The sequence below is a fragment of the Rutidosis leptorrhynchoides genome, chromosome 7, assembly GCF_046630445.1.
Source record: "Rutidosis leptorrhynchoides isolate AG116_Rl617_1_P2 chromosome 7, CSIRO_AGI_Rlap_v1, whole genome shotgun sequence".
Lineage (NCBI taxonomy): Eukaryota > Viridiplantae > Streptophyta > Magnoliopsida > Asterales > Asteraceae > Rutidosis > Rutidosis leptorrhynchoides.
This window is the reverse complement of record NC_092339.1, coordinates 184009740-184028572: the sequence shown is the minus strand read 5'-3', so window position 1 is coordinate 184028572 and position 18833 is coordinate 184009740. Positions and strand designations below refer to the sequence as shown.

The 18833-nt window shown below is 34.4% G+C and overlaps 3 protein-coding genes across 5 annotated transcripts; 2 read left to right on the top strand and 1 right to left on the bottom strand.

Moving 5' to 3' along the window:
* Positions 1–343: 343 nt before the first annotated feature.
* LOC139859822 (uncharacterized) lies at positions 344–739 on the bottom strand. Its single transcript, XM_071848592.1, has one exon. It carries the CDS (start codon positions 737–739, stop codon positions 344–346), a length of 396 nt encoding a protein of 131 aa, XP_071704693.1.
* A 4098-nt stretch (positions 740–4837) lies between these two features.
* On the top strand, positions 4838–6299 carry LOC139857249 (receptor-like protein kinase FERONIA). Its single transcript, XM_071845986.1, has 2 exons — positions 4838–5996; positions 6201–6299. The coding sequence occupies exons 1-2, from the start codon at positions 5058–5060 to the stop codon at positions 6228–6230; spliced, it is 969 nt and encodes a 322-aa protein (XP_071702087.1). The 5' UTR covers positions 4838–5057; the 3' UTR covers positions 6231–6299.
* A 1172-nt stretch (positions 6300–7471) lies between these two features.
* On the top strand, positions 7472–16458 carry LOC139857248 (serine/threonine-protein kinase TIO-like). 3 transcript variants are annotated; one of them, XR_011762420.1, is made up of 11 exons: positions 7474–7629; positions 7883–7975; positions 8347–8885; positions 10029–11099; positions 11326–11559; positions 14299–14451; positions 14596–14673; positions 14773–14964; positions 15102–15343; positions 15589–15695; positions 16083–16458. XR_011762420.1 is itself a non-coding variant. In XM_071845984.1 (10 exons), the coding sequence occupies exons 3-10, from the start codon at positions 8448–8450 to the stop codon at positions 15632–15634; spliced, it is 2454 nt and encodes an 817-aa protein (XP_071702085.1). In that variant the 5' UTR covers positions 7474–7629; positions 7883–7975; positions 8347–8447; the 3' UTR covers positions 15635–16021. The 3 variants fall into 3 exon arrangements, 2 of the variants coding, with proteins under 2 accessions (XP_071702086.1, XP_071702085.1); XM_071845984.1 differs by lacking the exon at positions 16083–16458 and having other exon boundaries at positions 15589–16021; XM_071845985.1 differs by lacking the exons at positions 15102–15343; positions 15589–15695; positions 16083–16458 and having other exon boundaries at positions 7472–7629; positions 14778–14932.
* Positions 16459–18833: the final 2375 nt, after the last annotated feature.

Below are 18833 nucleotides of genomic sequence, written 5' to 3'. Positions count from 1 at the left end.
TTTGTTATTACAATTGAACTGAAATTGTTTACAGAGAAGAATTCAATCATAACAGGAAAACTAACTCTAACAAACCAATCAATTGGTTTATATACACAGACAGTAACAGAATTAAACTAACGAAATTAACAGACTTGAATGCCGTAACGATACAGTTAAGAAGAAGAAGAAGAAGTCACGTGCTCGGCATGCTCCTGTCACTAAAAGTTCGTCACTGCAGCTCACGTGAGCCAATTTCAAATATAACGTATCAATATCCTCCCATTTAAACGATTCATACCCCAAGAATCTAAATCAGATCTGCAAATGCAGGATATCAAAGCATCAATTCTTCCAATGGCTCCTAAGTTGCATCTTCAATTGATCCATTCTGCCACTGAATTAGCCCATAAACCACTGATATATTTTCTTTCTTTAGCATTTTTATTTCTAAAAGTTTAACTGGAAGTTCTGACTCTAACCCCTCTTCATTGATAGCTGGTAAGTGACCTGTATGAACTGGTGTAGCCCCTTTGTTCTCTTTGAGTTGAGAAACATGAAATACAGGATCAATGTGAGCTGTACTATGCAACTGTAACTTGTAAGCAACAACTCTTATTCGTTCAATGATTTGAAATGGACCATAGAACTTGGGTGATAGCTTGCTATAATTATGGGATCTGAGAGTAACCTGCCTATGAGGTTGCAGTTTAAGATAAACCCAAGTACCCATATCAAAGGCCCTATCTTTTCTCCTCATATCAGCTAATCTTTTCATTCGATCTTGTGCTCTCTTTAAGTGAAACTTTAAAATAGCAATAGTTTGTTCTCAAGCCAATAGTGAACGGTCCACAGCTTCCACCCTACTATCTTTTGTAGTGTAAACAATGGGAATTGGTGGAGCTTGTCCATAAACAGATTCATAAGGTGTGGTGTGGATTGATGAATGAAAATTGGTATTATACCAATACTCAGCTAAATTCAACCACCTTGACCAATTCTTAGGCATGTCACTAGTCATACACCTCAAATAACCTTCTAAACAACGGTTGACCACCTCTGTTTGACCATCTATTTGAGGATGGTAAGCAGTTAATAAGTGCAGTTTAACTTGCATACACTTGAACAGTTCTTGCAAGAAATTACTCAAGAACACCTTATCTCTGTCACTTACTATCATTTTAGGTAAGCCATGTAGTTTATACACATGATCACAGAAGCATTGAACCACCATTGAAGCTGTAAAAGGGTGAGCTAAAGGCATAAAGTGAGCATACTTGCTCAATCTATCAACAACCATAAAAATAGCAGATTTGCCACCAGAGAATGGAAGACCTTCAATGAAATCCATTAATATTTCAGTCCAAATTGTAGAGGGGATAGGAAGTGGTTGTTGTAAACCTAGATATTTACTTAGGTCAGCCTTGCACCTTTGACAAACTGTACAGTCCCTAATGTACTGCTTAACCTTCTTCCTCATTTGTTTCCAATAAAAGTATTACTTTATTTTTTGGATAGTAGAAGTAACACCAGAATGCCCACCTATTGAGGTATCATGGAAAAACTTAATAATATCCTCCCTTAAAGATACATCAGCTCCAACTACCAACTTATTCTTTTGATACAACTTCCCATTTTGCCATGAATAATGCTTTGCTGCATCTGCAGGGGTGTTCAATTTCAAAATAAGCTGTTGCAGGTCTACATCTTGTGACACACTTAGTTGAATTATGTCTTCCATATCACTAGCAATGCTAGTCACTTGGATTTGAAAAAGTGTAGCATTACCTTGTACCCTAGATAAAGCATCTGCCATGCCACCCCACTTTCTGCTCCCTTCTTATACACTATCTCATAGTCGAAGCCTATCAACTTTGGCAAGCACTTAGTGTGGTTTGTAGTGGTTAACCTCTGATCAAGCAAATGCCTTAAGCTAATATGGTCTATTTTGATGATGAAATGATGATCTAATAAGTACCCTCTCCACTTATCTAAAGCTTGGACAATGGCTAAGAACTCTCTATCATAGGTTAAAAGAGACTGATGTCTTTGTGACAAGTTCTTGCTCATAAAAGCAATGGGATGACCATCTTGTTGTAAAACAGCTCCAATACCCACTCCAGAAGCATCGGTTTCTATGGTGAATTGCTTATTAAAATTTGGTAAAGCCAATACAGGAGCCTCTTGCATTTTCTGCTTTAGCTCATTAAAGGCTATGGTTGCTAAATCAGACCATAAGAAGGAATCTTTTTTGAGTAGTAAGGTTAAGGGTTTACTAATCATTGCATAACCCTTAATAAACCTCCTGTAATACCCTGTGAGGCCTATAAAACTTCTTAATTGCTTCAAAGTTTTTTGCATGGGCCAATTTGCCATCACCTCTATTTTAGTAAGGTCAGTTGTAACACCTTGGGCAGAAATAACATGTCCCAAATACTCAACTTTAGATGTAGCAAATACACATTTAGATTGTTTAGCAAATAAAGTGTGTGTTGCCTCATGACATCCAAGACTGATCTCAAATGTACAATGTGTTCATCCAGTGTAGCACTATAAATCAGAATATCATCAAAGAAGACAAGAGTGAACCTTCTTAAAAATGGCGTTCATTCATTAGAGCTTGAAAGGTTGAAGGAGCATTAATCAACCCAAAGGGCATCACTAAGAATTAATAGTGACCCTCATGAGTCCTGAAAGCAGTCTTTGGTATGTCATCTTCCCACATCCTAATCTGGTGATATCCAGATCTCAAGTCCAGCTTTGAATACACTGCAGAACCATTCAATTCATCTATAAGCTCTTCTATGATAGGTATAGGGAATCTATCCTTGATGGTTTTAGCATTGAGTTCCCTATAATCAACACACATCCTCCAGCTTCCATCCTTTTTCTTAACCATGACTATAGGAAAATCAAAAGGACTTTGACTTGTTCTAATAACCCCATTTCCCTATAACTCATCTACCATGGATTATATAGCATCTTTTTGAGAAGGTGGATGTCTATAGGGTCTTATGTTACTTGATTGAGTACCTTCTAATATTGGAATTTTATGGTCAAACTGTCTTTTTGGTGGTAATGTGGTAGGTTCAGCAAATACATCACTGTATTCTTCAAGTAATTGTAAAATTACATTGTGTGTTTCTTTCTCTTCTGCAGCCATTTGCCAAAGATTAAGGTAAATGCATACTGGCATAGCATGAAGTTGCACTTCTTGTGATACCAGAGGTTTAGACATCTTTCACTACTTACCCATTGAACACTTTTTTTCTTCCCTTCAATTCAACCCTATGACCCTTGTAGTTGAAAGTCATCTTCAATTGCTCAAAGTTCTAGAAAGTATCACCAAGTAATTTGAGCCATTGAATTCCTAGTACCATGTCACAACCACCAATGGGCAATATGAGCATATCACTAATGAAAGTTTCTCCACTTATCTGCCATTTGAGTGTCTCACAGATACCTGCACTGTAGAGCTTGACCCTCCAGAAACTTTAACAAGTATAGGATCTACTTTTTGTATAATACAACCAAGCTTCTTTGCCACATTTATATCCATGAAATTGTGGATGCTTCCTGAGTCAATCAAAATTTGGATTGTTCTTTTATTTACTTGACCAGTGACTCTCATTGTTTGATAATCACTAGTTCCAGAGAAAGCATTCAATGAAATGTAGGGTGCATTATCATTTGAATCAACTGGATCATCAACCAATTCTTCCACCACTTGAGGTTGTGCATCATCATCTATTTCTAAACCACAATCATCCTCATCAGCCAACACCTCCAACGAATATAGTTGTCCATTACATTTATGACCTGACACATATTTTTTTATCACAATAGAAACATAGATTTTTAGCTCTCTTTTCCTCATATTCTTAGATTTGTATGTATTTGCCAAAAAAATTAAAAAAAAATATTGCTACAGTACTGCTACAGTGTGACAGTAGTTTTTGATGGCGTGACGGGGTGTGATTGGTGGGTGATTGTCCATATTTAGTATATATATAAACTAATGAGAGAACTAGTAAACCGTTTGAAAAATTGTACTGTATATATTCAATATTCAGTATTAAATAAAGTTAGATGTAAAGATAATGGAAGGGCATTTTGGGAAATATCACAAAAATATTGTAGATCTATCATAAAAGCATTTGGAAATATCACCACCCTAAACGGATGATACAAACTCTTAAATTAGAATCCCAAAAACTTATCAATAATTAAATAAAAGAGATGCATGTTATAATTATTAATAAGTGTGTGGCCAAAAAATGTGAACAGAAATGTTGTCGGAATTTTGGTCGAAAAAGATGACCGAAAAGATGACATGGCAACAAATGTTGACATGTGAAATATACAGAAAAAATGTTAACTAAAAATATCACATATGAATTCTTAACTCAATTGCAACTATTTTTCAGAGAACTTTTTAACATAAATGATATTCCCTTATTAAGGTAAAAGGTAGAAAGTTTTCCATGTTTGGGCTACCCGAGAGGACTAGTAATCCGACCTCATACTCGAATGTAAGTAACTCAGCAGGATTACTCCCTGGCTGTTTTCAACCCATCTCTGGCACCACTAAATATTCGTCTTAGATGAGTTTCGAGCCTGAGACCTCTCGCAAGGAACTCGCGGCCAACCACTAGGCTATCTTCTCTTATCAGAAAATTTTAATTTTTATATTATCAATTTTATTTTATTTTATTTTATTTTTTTTTACCCCTAAAAGAAATGATCATGTGTGCTCCAAGTTGATGAGTGTTTGCAATGTTTTAAATTTTTTATTTTATTTTTATATGTCGTTTGCTGCAAGTTGAAGATCATGAACCTGCTCCAAAGTTGATAAGATTCCAGATCTACCAAATTTGAAGCTTTTTGTGTCTATTTTGCCGGCTCCGAAGGTTTTGGTTGGTCAAAAACAAGTAACTCACATCTTAAACTTCAGCCTTGTATCTTTTGATTCATAGGCAGTCATCATCTCTGTTGCTGCTAATCTGTTTGAACTATTTTGTGTTTTTGTCCCTAGCTTCTCCATTAATCTCAATATTGATCGATCATTTTAGTTACACATGACGATGCCATTTAAAGACTTGGAGCGCCTCAGTATACCATTTGAGGATATAATAGAAGCCACCAAAAATTTCACAACTATCATCGGAAAGGGTGGGTATGGCCCTGTTTATAAGGGACAAATCTCACTCTCCGGTGAAAGTGAAAGGGAACTTACCACTGTTGCTATAAAGCGACTTGATACTAGAATTTCTGGTCAGGGGCTGAAGGAGTTCTTAACTGAGATTCGGATGCTATCTCGTTATAAACATCCAAATCTCGTCTCCCTTGTTGGTTTCTGCAACCAAGGCCCTGAAAAAGCTCTCATCTATGAGTATGCACATCTGGGTAGCTTAGATAAGTACCTATCTAAATCTGAGAATTCCACATGTCAGTTGACATGGAAGCAACGACTAAAAATTTGCATCGACGCAGCACGTGGTTTAGATCATCTACACAACCATGTTGCAAAACATGAACGAGTCATCCATAGAGATATCAAGAGTGCGAATGTTCTCTTGGATAGTGATTGGAGGGCAATGATTTCAGATTTCGGTCTCTCTAAAATTGGGCGTGCCAATGAAAATGAGTCGTATCTCATCACTAACGCGTGTGGAACACATGGCTATTGTGATCCTTCTTACCGACATACCGGGATATTGACCAAAGAGTCAGACGTTTATTCGTTCGGCGTCGTACTGTTTGAGGTCCTGTGTGGCCGATTGTGCTTCTTTATGGATGGAAAGGGCAAACAACGATTGTTACCTCAACTGGCCCAGAGCTACTACAAGAAAAATAAACTAAATCGGATTATTGATCCCACTTTGAGGGAGTACATGGACTCAAACTCCATGAAAAAGTTTTCGCGGATTGCATATCAATGTTTGTTGGATGATCGAGAAGGTCGCCCATCGATGGATTTAGTATTACAAGAACTTGAGAGAGCATTACACCTGCTGGTAAGTTCTAGCCTAATTAATCTAAGACCTCTATAAACATACAAACACACACACACACACACACACATATATATATATATATATATATATATATATATATATATATATATATATATATATATATATATATATATATATATATATCATTTCATACAGAAAGGAAAATTCATTTTATTCATGCCGACAATAATGATAATTATATAGGATTGGTTATACTTTACAGTCATTTTCTAGTGGTGAAGAGGATAAAAATCATGAGATCAAATCAGAAGTGAATTTATCCCGAGGAAATCGTATACCTGAATATTGGTTATCTCTCTGCCCTTTTGTAACATTTTCTTAAAGTTCCCATATATTATATATAGTCTTGTTAATTAATGAGTTTTTATGACCATAGGGATCAAGATGTTCCCTGGTTGAACCAGGCCGAGCTGAGAGTTCGTTCAGACTTAGTTCCTACTAGGGCACCTAATTCTACGGGAGCGCAAGATAATATTATTTGGGAACATATGGGGTTGACTTTCGACATTCTTCGCAGAAAAAAGTTAGATTACAATGACCTTATGGTAAAGGTATGTTATTGAAATGAGTCTTCTTAATTATTTTCAAAATATTGCCTTATAACTGAAATGAGCCCAACCCTGCTTTATTGCGTAGCCACTGCAAAATCTGATTTCATTTGCACAAAAGTTATATTAATATTGGAGATGGGCAGGTTGTGTAACGCGTTAAGATGTGTTCCAACTGTAATGGGTAAAAGCATGCCAGATTGATCAAAAGCACTGTTTTGTCATTTTTTTTTTTTTTTTTTCCTTCTAATTTTACGATAATTATAGCATTTTTCATGATTAGAAACTGAATTTATTACAGTTATTTGTTCAGATCTTATAGTAAAACGTGTCATAGATGTTAAACTTATCTCAAGTCATCACATAGTTCATAAAAATTACGGAGTAAACCATAGGATTTAGAGATGATAAAGGTCAGATATATAGTGAAAGATGAACAAGAAGCACAACTCGAAGGCTAACTCATGCTTTGCCAATGAGTGATGTTATTTTACTTAATATCCCAAGTTAGGTTTTGTTAGAGTAATTTTGATATTTAGTAGAGTTGTTGATTTAATGAAGTATTTATTAAATGTGTTAGTTTTAATTAGGAGTTAGAAATAGCAGTAGGTTCATATTTGTTGACCAAATATGATGCAAGTGGAATTGTGGGTACCATTTATGTAGGAAAGCACGTGGGTGTATGGGTGTGTGTTGGCATGTAGTCCTAGTAGTAGTTTATACATGATGTCATGTATCTAGTGGGTCAGTTAGTTTCCTTTCACTAGTATAATTATAATTATGTGTACGGAGTTTATTAAATAAATGCAGTAGAGAGGAGTAACAATGTAGTCGTTTAACTTAATTGTTCTCTATTTTATGTTTGCATTTCAAAAGTGAAGCATAGAGTTTTAGTTGCAGTTCATAAATCAGCAAGTAATAAAGTGGAGTCTTTTTGCATTGTTTTCCTTTGTACTCAATATATATTTGAGTATATTCCCTCATGGCTTCAGGTGCGGATATCTCCCAAACATTAAAGAGTAGTGTTTCAAGAGTCTCCATCAAGACGACATTATTTATTTATGGTAATTTAGTGACCTCATCCCAAGAGTCTCATAACCTCGTGGCTACAGTAAGATGAAAATCATCTCAAGAGTCTCAAGAATGTGTAACTTTATAATGCTTAAAAAGTGCATAAATAATAATGTGTGATTGATTAATAAACATGTCTAACAAAAGATTAATGTTTGTTTGGTTCTCTTTGTATTTTTGTTTCTTTCTTTACAGTGTTAATTTCCTAGTAAATTGACACTTGTCATTACTATCTCGCTTTTACAGAGTTTCTCAGATATAAAGAAGTCATTGGAGAACAATGAAGTTGGACCTTCGTATATCAGGCATTTGACTGCCTTAGTGGAGCTCTATAAAGAGGTTATACTCTCAACCAAAGATATAATTTCTGCTACGTTGGTCCCTGTATTATACCTCATTTTACTAACGGCGTCCCTTGGTTATTAATTTGGCATTTAGAATCCTTTGTTTATCAAAAATTTGCAATCAGTGTCCCTTCGAGGGACGCTGTTAGCAAAATGGGGTATATTGCAAATTTGCAATCAGCGTCCCTTCGAGGGACGCTGATTGCAAAATATTGATAAACAAAGGATTCGAAAGACCAAATTAATAACCAAGGGACGTTGTGAGCAAAATGAAGTATATTACATGGACCAACGAAGCAAAAAAGTCAATATATTGAATGTATAACTTTGTTAGCTATTATATATCTGAAACTTAGGTATATGTAGGTTATTGGTGGTGCTGAAGATGCATCAGGAAGACTCATATATGAATCTGTTGCCTGTATTAGAATTATAATATCACGTGTAGCACAAGCTCTAAAGCATCCATGACCATTAAACATGCAGAGGTGGAACAAAACACTCTTAAAGAAATATTAGATCATGCTAAAGTATCAAATGTCATAGGTACTTTGCTTTCTTGCTTAGTGACTTGTGGTATAAGTCTCATGTCAGCCGGCTCCTCCTCAAATTTGTTACGCGCTGCTTGTGAAGCTTGTGAGGCTATTTGGTCATTGATAGATTCTTTTGAGATTCAGTCTACAAAAGAAAATGCACCACCGGTATCTCCATTTAGAAATATGTATGTCCACTCTCTGGATATAATTAACAGTAAAGGAGATGAATATGGACCATTTATCGGTAAAGATTGTGATAAAATTGTGGAAGCAGTGGCACAAGCATTCCTCACGTCCGAAGATATACGAGTTGCTATCTTCCATTGTCTTCGCCAACGCTTGGAAGCCTCATGGTCTTCTGTAATTCAGGTAATAACTAAGACTTTTTTATCGAACGTTAAGTCCTAATGGTTTGATAATGTGTCAAAATAGGTAATTCTTCGGTACATGTCATAACAAGCCAAGTTAGCCCAAAACACTTTTTGACCAAAATTTCAACTTTTTCTTTTTGATGAATTACTAATGTTTCAAACATGATTAAGAAAAGGAATTTCTAAAATCGACAACCCTTATAATTTTATACATGATGACGACAACCTTTATAAACCCTAACTGAAGTCATCAAACAAATATTAAAGAAAGTTGGATTAACTAAATTATATGCTAATTTCTTGAATAATTGAGTAGAATTTAGGACATTTATACTCCCTCCGTCCCATATTAATAGTCCACAGATAAGAAATACACAGTTTAAGGAAATATCATAAAAATACTGTACTTTCTATTTAATTTTCAGTTTTACCCTTACTTTTTCTTTCTCTTTTAATTCTATCCATATAAATTAAAGACATAATAGAATTTTACCTTATTATCCTTATCTATATATAGAAGTGGAATGTTAATTTAGGATAGTTCAAAATGGAATACTAGACTATCAACATAGGACGAAGGGAGTACGTAATAACATTGGACCAATGACCTCGATTTGACCCAAAATTCTATCATCAAATCTTTTATTTTACTTTTTTGATCGACCGGACAAAAATATAAAACGTGTCAAAGTAACCCGATAATAAGTAGATGTTTGAAGTTAGTCACTTATGTAGTCATTAGTGTTAATGAGTAAAATGGTTAGTTCTTTGGTACTGGTCAAAAGTCAAAACAGATCGGGTTAAATTAAAAAATATATTATAACTTGTTATTTATTTATTTTTTTTGTTTGACATGATGTTTCAAATATGTTTAATAACTATGATCAATCAATAATTTCATTTCGTTTCTTCATTTATTTCAATATTATGATTTAGAAGGTTGTATGCATCTAAAATACACTTGGTTAACGTCTTGACCCCAATGTTACTCTTTTCATTTACTCTCAACTTTGGCTTTAATCTTTTGTATAATTGGTTAATATGATAAAAAAAATTCTTTCGCATCTCAACTGCACCTAATAAATCTTGTATATTTATCCTCTTCCTTGAACTAAGGATGGGAATGATTTTGTTTTGACAGATAATGTTAAGGTGCTGCCTCCATAATGAGTCAGTTGCTAGTGTTTTATGTGGTATCTCTAATTCCTCAGTGGTTAGTAGAGGTGGTGATAATACAATCATTTCACAGGTTTTTTCAATAATATCTCTTTGTGCTTCATTCGACAGACATCCACAGTTAGATGACGACACAAACAACAACCTGAAAAGTAAAGTATCTGATCCAAGTGCCTTAATTCTTCATTCGTGCCTTCTAGTAGCTTCCGTTGCACAATCCTTAGTTTCATCTAGAACAGGAACTGCAGTTAATATGCTTACATCATCACCTAAAACACAACAGTGTCGTATCTCTGACCTGGCACACCATTACTCTTTATGTAATGGAAGACAACACAGCTTACAAACCCATTCTATGTCTATGTCCGCCATACTGGCCCTTGCATCGATTTTGTACCTAGAAAGTCGTGCTTCCCCTCAAACAACTATTTATGACACAGCCTTTTCGTTAATTCCACAGACTGCCACACTTTGTGATTATATCAGGATCTTAACACCAGATGATGATGGAGATAAATCTAGTCATCAACTCATGCTCTCATACTGGCACGGGTTTAGGGATGGGTGTGTGGGTTTGTTGTATTACAAATTAATTTGGGCTGGGTCTTTAGATATTCACGAGTTCGGTGGTGTTGATATGATTCAGAATTTTTTTGATTTCCTAGGAAACAAATATTTATATGAAACTACTGGACTTTCACAATTTGGGGTTCTGTGGATGGTTAACTGTTTAAGGTGGTTTCTCAAAGGTGGCCCTTCAATTTTTCGCCAGGTGTTTCTTACAATGGAACATGTGAAAGTGTTGTGTGATTTAATATCTGATGTCCATCTTAAGCTTATAGGGTGTTCGGTTGGACCTGGTGGAGGAAAAAATGGAATCAGAGATATAGTTCAGGCTGTAAGCTATATATTGCAGTTCCCATTGGACGATTCTGTACAGAAACTTGTTCTACAAAATATGGAGTCATGTGATAAGAAGTCTATGGTTGTAGAAGTAGAAACAAGCATGCACATGTATATTCAAATTATTTTGGAGGTATATATAGCCACATCTATTGTTCTTCCTCTTCATATCATACTAATTTGAAAACAATTTGGTCTACTATATATAATATATAAGTATATATATTTCAGAGATTACTTTTAAATTTGTAGAATGTTGTAATTACATAAATTCAAAAACACCCTCAAGTGCTCTGTTTCAGTATTACGTGCTCTGTTTCACTTATTTTGCAAATGGATTAATGCTTCTAAATCTTCAGGTAGGACTTCCTGGACAACTAATCAAGTGTTTGGAACACTTGGAGTTGAAGGATACTGCAATACCTGTTCAGCTCCTATCCATAATGGTAAATCATCGGTCATTGGCTCTTGAACTTGTTGGGAAAGGTCTCCTAAATCCAAAATTAATCAAAAGGCTACTTAATGATTCATCACCAACCCAAATCAAAATAAAAGTTCTGCAAATAGTTTCAGAAGTAGCTAAATTGGACGAGGTCAGTACTTGATATTTACAACTCCCACTCTTTTCATATTACTGTAGTTGCTAGTGTTGTTTTATACTCCCTCCGTCCCATATTATTGATGCGGCAAATTTCCAAGTAGCGCAAGCTATTATTCATAAGCGCAAGGGTTCTTTATTATCAAAGGCGATGCTTATTCTTAGCTGTAACTCTTAATCAATTTTACTATTAGTTTGATTAGCGAGGCCTAAATACGCAAAATGTGTGAAATCCACAAAGCTTGACCGCACAAAATACGTGCATAAAATACTTTAGTGAGATATAATGTAAATTTCAACACAAGTAGATACATTATTTATCTTGAAATGGGGGGATGGAATGATATTGGACTATCACAAGTGGCAAATAACGTTTTCTGGACGCACCTCGTAAAGCCTTCATCGGGTTGGTTTGCCCATACAAGCATCACATCTGCGCGACTTAACATTTAAGATATTAAACTGATCATAATGTCGCTTCATTGCATGTAGGCTTAATTGATATGTATGCGCATACCATTATTACATAAGCATATGCGCATGAGATGATACAACAACAAAACCCAATACCAGATGAGTGGTGTATGAGGGAGGTGAGATGTAGACAATCTTTCTCCTATCCGATAATAAAAACAAGTCACTTCTCCACCCAGAGTGAAACACTCTCAAAAGTAGAGAAATTCATCCCTCTCTCTATTCGACGGATAAAGAGATTGCTTCCGAGTGGACCTCCGGCCAATAAGTAGGATTTTTTTTTTTTAAATATTAGAATAAAATTAAAAATAAAATTGGAACGCCATGAAAATGGTAGATACAAATTTCCATGAGTTTTAAATTATGCCTGAAATTCAATTTATTCTCTAAACGACAGTTATACGCCAATAAACGGCAGTCAATGCGCATGCATATTTAGTATTGGGGGCACGTGTTATTAACTATACTTGTAACGTTTGGAGCAATATTTACTACTTTAAAAGTATTTTGATGAATTTGGTGCGACAATCTTCATGTCAGTACGTTGATATTATCGTGCATAATGTACGCAAACGACTATAAGACCATAATTGTACCTCACTTGTACTTTACGCACACTGTTTAGGCGCATAGTGTCTATAGTGAGTCAATAACTGCACCTTACGCGCACTTATGTCACATCGCTTTAGTCCATGACATATAACTATAAGACCATGGCCGCGCTTCGTCGCGCTTAGAGGACGTTTCTTAGGTTCATGGTAACGCTGCATAAGACCATGACCGCACACTATTCGTGTTACATGCACACGATATAAATTCATGGTGTCTACAACCTGAAGTTTATTTAGTACAAACACACATTGACAAAATGGTTTACAATTATCATGAACTATGTACTATATTAATAAAAAGGTTCAATGGATGCGCTTTATTTATGATCCGTGCAACACTTCATTTATCTTAGACGAGTCCATCATTGCTTGTTATTAACCCAAGACGGCACCGCACGCGCATTTAAGGTGTATCTTAATTTATTTGTGAGCACGAATGTGTTTGCACATCACTGGGTTCGAGTCCTACGCATTGCGCCATTTGATCAAGCATAAATCCGAAGGTTTGGCAGAGATAGGCATGAGTGCAAAAGAGGGGTTTTAGAAGGTCAGTGACGTAAACACTCCGGTCGGGTGTACTCTGATAACCCGAATCGAGATCATGATTTCGAGAGGGTGGTTAGCATTTAACGGCCGTCTGGTTGGATCGGGAAGATTGGCCATGAGGGAAAAAAAAACTAGAGTGTAGGAGAAGATAAGATGAGAGAGAGTGAGCTCATTTTTGTGTGAGGATGACCCCTCTATTTATAGGGGGAATAGGGTTTTGGGAGAACTTATAGACTTTTCATGGGCCGAGTTCACGTGCAAGCCCAAGAATTAGCCTGATGGGCTATGAACATCATCATTTAAGTCATTCGAGTTGTCTATGTTTTGTCTTGGGCTGCAAAATTTGCTCCTGCTTTACTGTTATTTTCTTGGTAAATTCATAATTATTATTGCTTGCAATAAAAGCTTCATTAGTCTCCACACATTTGGACGATTGGTCTTCTGAACCTGTGTTGTCCAAGTTGATCGGAAATTCAAAATTAGGTATGGTATTATTGTCGGAGCGGTTTTCTAATTCAGTATTTTCGCTGCATTTCCAGTCAATACATTCATCATCACTCAAGTCCAATTCAATGATGTCACTGAGGTCCTCAGATATTTGTACCTAGAAGACGAAATTTTTTACCTTGACTTTCACTATTTCTTTTATAGGATTGGATCCCCGTACCTTTAATACGACTTTGCTGACTAGTAGATTTTTGTTCGACTCATCTATGCAACAATTCTCTATCTTGAGCAATTGTCCCCACCAAGATGCGATTTTTTGAATGTTTTTTCTGTCCAGTATGCGACTGGAACCCCATAATATTCATCCATCCTAGTCTCCCTGATGTTATGTATGAAGGTTCCCATTTACGAATATTGGATATCCATTTTTTGACGAAGTGGTTTTCTTCATTAATTATGTTCTTCGTCGTACTCTGTGAATCAAAGATAATCATCAAATCAAAACCTCGGTTTCGCATAACGGTTCTACTAATTTCCTTGTATTCTTTAGTAGCTTATATATTGTAGAAATAGAGATAGGCATGGTCATGTCTTTGTTAAAAGTTATTATTAATATCAAATTTATTATGTGTTAGTAATCAGACATTTGAATGCAGGAGTTTCATAAGAAAATAGAAGGCGCAGATATTATACATATTTTACAACAGTTGAAAGCATTCCTTACTCATGAAGATCCATATATACGTGGCTGGACGTGCAATGCTATAGGAGAAATGTGCAGGCATAGCTCCTACTTTTATAGCTTGTTGGTAAGTATTAACCATTAAGTGCTTACAAAAGCCAGCCATATATATTACAAGATGATTATATATTTTGTAAATAATATTGATCAGGCGTGTGTGTTTGTTTATCTTTATTTATTTCCTGATTACTTGATGCTCTTTATATTATAGGCAACACAGATCATTGCTCTATTGGTTGGTCTTGTTTTCGATAAGGACATCTACCCCCGATGCCGTGCTCTGTTAGCTGTAAGATGCCTTTGTGTTTTCAACTACTTGTTCTGTAATAATATATTTAATTAGAATATATATTCGACGAGCACTTCCGTGACATTTTTAATTATATAGATCAGCCGGGCAACATGCTATAGTGACTTGTTTTATGAAGACATAAGGATATGTATACCCCAACTTGTAGAACTACTACTTCCAGCAGAGACGGATAACATTACCAAGAAATATGTTGCTAATTGTCTTGGCAACCTTTCTGCCCACTCCAACAAACTTGTTGAAGATATGATCTCTAAAGGAGCAATAGAGGTAGTACCTATATATCATCTTTTATTTATATATCTTTCATTTATATATCTGTCTGATCTGATACATAAACTTCAAGTAGTACCACTTTGGACATTTAAACTTACTATCTAGTTTGACATGTATTTCTTTTTACATAGGCTTTGTTAAATGTGGTTGCGGATTGCTCTGTTGTTGCAGTCGACCAAAACATAATTAATGATATTAACAAGAGACTGTTGGAGTATGTTCTTTATGCATTGGCTATGATGTGTAAACATCAACCTTGTAGAGATTTCATTGGCTCGTCAGATGTGTACCTAACTATTGGACAACTACGTGAGTCACCAGTCGAAGACATTGCCAGCTACGCAACTCTCATTTTCAATTCTATTTTTTTAAGGTAAGGTAACAGAGTTGGTCTCATCCAATTCTATTTTTTTAAAGATAAATGCATACATATATGGCTGCCATGACATTCGGATCTGAAGTTAATTCGATCATATTATTTTCGATTGTGTAAATTTGAGGGATTGTAAAAATCACTTTGTATTTTAGGTATTACTTTAGATTATAGATTAGATAAAAACTAAAACTACTCTCTACCCCCTTGTTCCCCTCGAATTCTGACTGTGGATACAATTTTAGGGACGATGATGACGAAGAATTTTCATCCTCGGACTCGGAATCCTAAAAGACTCTGATATGTCCGATTCTCAAGTTTTTGATCCAGGCTTCCGTTTTTGGTAATCTTGGTGAGGTTTAGTAATTTTTTTGGGTGTGAATTTTAGGTTCGTATATTTCCGCTTTATGGTGTGATAGTTGTGCGGTTTTTATCGTGTCGCTTTTCTTGTTAAGTTAATGTTATAAAGATCGTTTGAGGTTTGATGTCATTGTATGTGCTAGCCTCTGTAGGTTTTTAGTTGATAAAATTATTTGCCATTCTTAAAAAATTACAATTTTCACCAATCAAAATTTATTTTTACCCACTTTATATCTATTCTAATTGGTTAAACTTTGACACTTTCAATAGGACAACACAAAATAGTAATCAAATATATTACTTTGTTGAAAAATTTTATATTACTAATTTTTCATATTAGTCATGGAAGGTCTGAATCTTATGTTGAAAAATTCTATAGACATTGGCAGGGGCGGATCTATATATTGCCGATCGGTAGCACATGCTACCAGTGAAATACACGGCCTAAAGGAAAAAAATTGAGAGTTTTAACTAGTGATACTAGTGAAAAGAGCCCGACGGCGCATGTCATCAAGGTTTATGGGGCATCAGATTATGAGTTCAGTTAATTTAACTTTCAGTTGAAAATAAAAAAAAAAGGGAGAAAAGAATCAAAGGTGTTGTGTTTTTTTCAATGGTGAAAAAAGTAACGGAGTACAAATTGGGGAAGAAGGGGCGTACCTTTTTGTTGGCATTTACTTATAATTTACATCTACTACCCTTCAGGTTTGTTAAATATTTATTTTAAACCTTAAATTTATGATAAGTAATACAATACACACAATATTATGATTACAATTTATTTATTACGGAGTAATTTATAGAAGTAAATATAGTAAATATGGGTATTGTTTTTTTTATATTCTATTTATAGATTAGAGAATCTATACTTTTGATGATATATTATTTAAATTTTAAGAGTTGTAATCCCTTAAATCCAATAATTTATTTGAAATCCAACGGACCAATCAGAGCGCGACATGTGGCGCAACAATCACATGTGATTGGGAAAAAAAAATTAAATTTTTTTTTAAATAATTTTTTTTTGAAATTTTTTTATTTTTTTTAAATTTAGCATTTCAAAGCCCAATTACATGTGATTGTAAAGCCCAATCACATGTGATTGTAAAACACAATTACATGTGATTCTGCATGTCAAATCCAATCACATGTGATTGAAAAAAAAAATTCAATTTTTTTTTCAAAAAAAATTCAAATTTTTTTTCAAAAAAATTCAAATTTTTTTTTTCAAAAAAAATTCAAATTTTTTTTCAAAAAAATTCAAATTTTTTTTTTCAAAAAAAAAAAAATTCAACCGGAAAGCGACTTTAATTTGGTGATTTGATCAAGTTTGTTAGCGTTTCGTGATCATATTTTCAAAATTTCAGACTTTAATTCGGTGATTTGATCAAAAACTTGGTGTTTAAAGGTTTTAGCACAAATTAACTGAAAATCGTCATTTTACTAAAAAAAAAAAAAAATTCAATCACATGTGATTGAATTTGACATGCAGAATCACATGTGATTGAGTTTTACAATCACATGTGATTGGCATGCAGAATCACATGTGATTTACTGCATGTTAAATCCAATCACATGTGATTGAAAAAAAAAATTTTAAAAAAAATCGAAAAATAAAAATTTCGGGAAAAAAATTTCGAAAAAAAATTAAATTTTTTTTTTCCAATCACATGTGATTATCGCACCACGTGTCGCACTCTGATTGGTCCCTTGAATTTCAATTTAAAATTTGGTTTCAATTGAATATTCCTCTAAATTTTAAATAAAGATATTAAGATGAGGTGTTTTATCATTATAATAGTATATTAAATTTAGTTAAAAAGACCTTTTATTTCAAGAAATTAATAGTTTAAATTAAGAAAAATATATAAAATTAACTGTAAATTTCAAGAATTTAAATAGTGTACACAAAATTTATAAACGAAGTAGTCAAATCAATGATAACATCTTATGTATCAATTATTCAAAGTTATAGTTAATGTAATCTTATAAACGTTATATAATAAAGTATACATGAGTCAAAAGACATTGTGAATTTTTTTTTTTTTTTTTTTTTTTTTTTTTAATAAGTTGAAATTATTATCACCAAAAACTCAAAGAGAATACTCCAAAATGTGAACCCTTAATAGTACAACTACAGACACAGGTCAACAGCTCAATATTTCCAGTCAACGCATTAAGCTCAAGAACTATCTTCAACAATGCAACAATATTTAATTACGGCTGTTAGGAGTTAGTTATAGCTAGTTGTGTAAATTATCTTGTATATAAACTTTTTCAGTTATTCATTTTTGGATGTACAATTCAATTCAATCTAATGAGAATCATTTCATTCTCCATGTTCATCTTCTTCACTTTACTGTTAGGGTATCAGATGCGAATCACAAACTGTGATTCCTAAAATCGATCCAATCAACAACAATAATCATCACTCTAATCCATTCTGCACCAACAATCATCATCAACCTCCATCAAATTCATACGAATCTTCATCAATTTCTTATTTTCCCCAAATTTTGCACGAACTCAAAACCCTAAATTTCACAACTTCAAAATTCATCAATCAAAATCAATGACGAACATCACTGATGATGTTACCTCACCAAATCATCCACTATTCATCCATCAACAAGATCATCCAGGCCTAATTTTGATCTCAAAGAAATTAACAGGCTCGGATAATTACAGTTCTTGGCGGCGATCGATCACAATTGCACTCAATGCCAAAAACAAACTCAAAATCATCACAGGTGAATACACTGAAGCTAATGTTGATCCACAACACAAAGCACTATGGGACCGCACAAATGACATGATCATCTCTTGGATCTTAAACACCATCTCTGATTCAATTAGCAATTCACTCAACTTCGTCAACACAGCAGCTGCACTCTGGAAAGAATTACAGGAACATTATTCACAATTGGATGGACACATGATCTTTCAACTCACCAATGATATTTCAGAATTGAAACAATCAGATTGTACAGTGGAGGTTTATTACCATAAACTCAAAGGTCTTTGGGATGAATTTGATGCCTTGGAAGCTCCTTACACATGCACATGTACTTGTAACTGTGAAAATGGAAAACTACTTGGTGAGAGGGATCAAATGAAAAGGTTCATGAAG

Coding starts and splice junctions, on each gene's coding strand:
- LOC139859822 (XM_071848592.1), bottom strand. CDS start 739: ATGAGGAGAAAAGATAGGGCCTTTGATATGGGTACTTGGGTTTATCTT.
- LOC139857249 (XM_071845986.1), top strand. CDS start 5,058: ATGACGATGCCATTTAAAGACTTGGAGCGCCTCAGTATACCATTTGAG. Junction 5,997..6,200: donor AGAGAGCATTACACCTGCTG/GTAAGTTCTAGC, acceptor ATAATTATATAG/GATTGGTTATACTTTACAGT.
- LOC139857248 (XM_071845984.1), top strand. CDS start 8,448: ATGACCATTAAACATGCAGAGGTGGAACAAAACACTCTTAAAGAAATA. Junction 11,100..11,325: donor ATATTCAAATTATTTTGGAG/GTATATATAGCC, acceptor CTAAATCTTCAG/GTAGGACTTCCTGGACAACT. Junction 15,344..15,588: donor TTCAATTCTATTTTTTTAAG/GTAAGGTAACAG, acceptor ATACAATTTTAG/GGACGATGATGACGAAGAAT.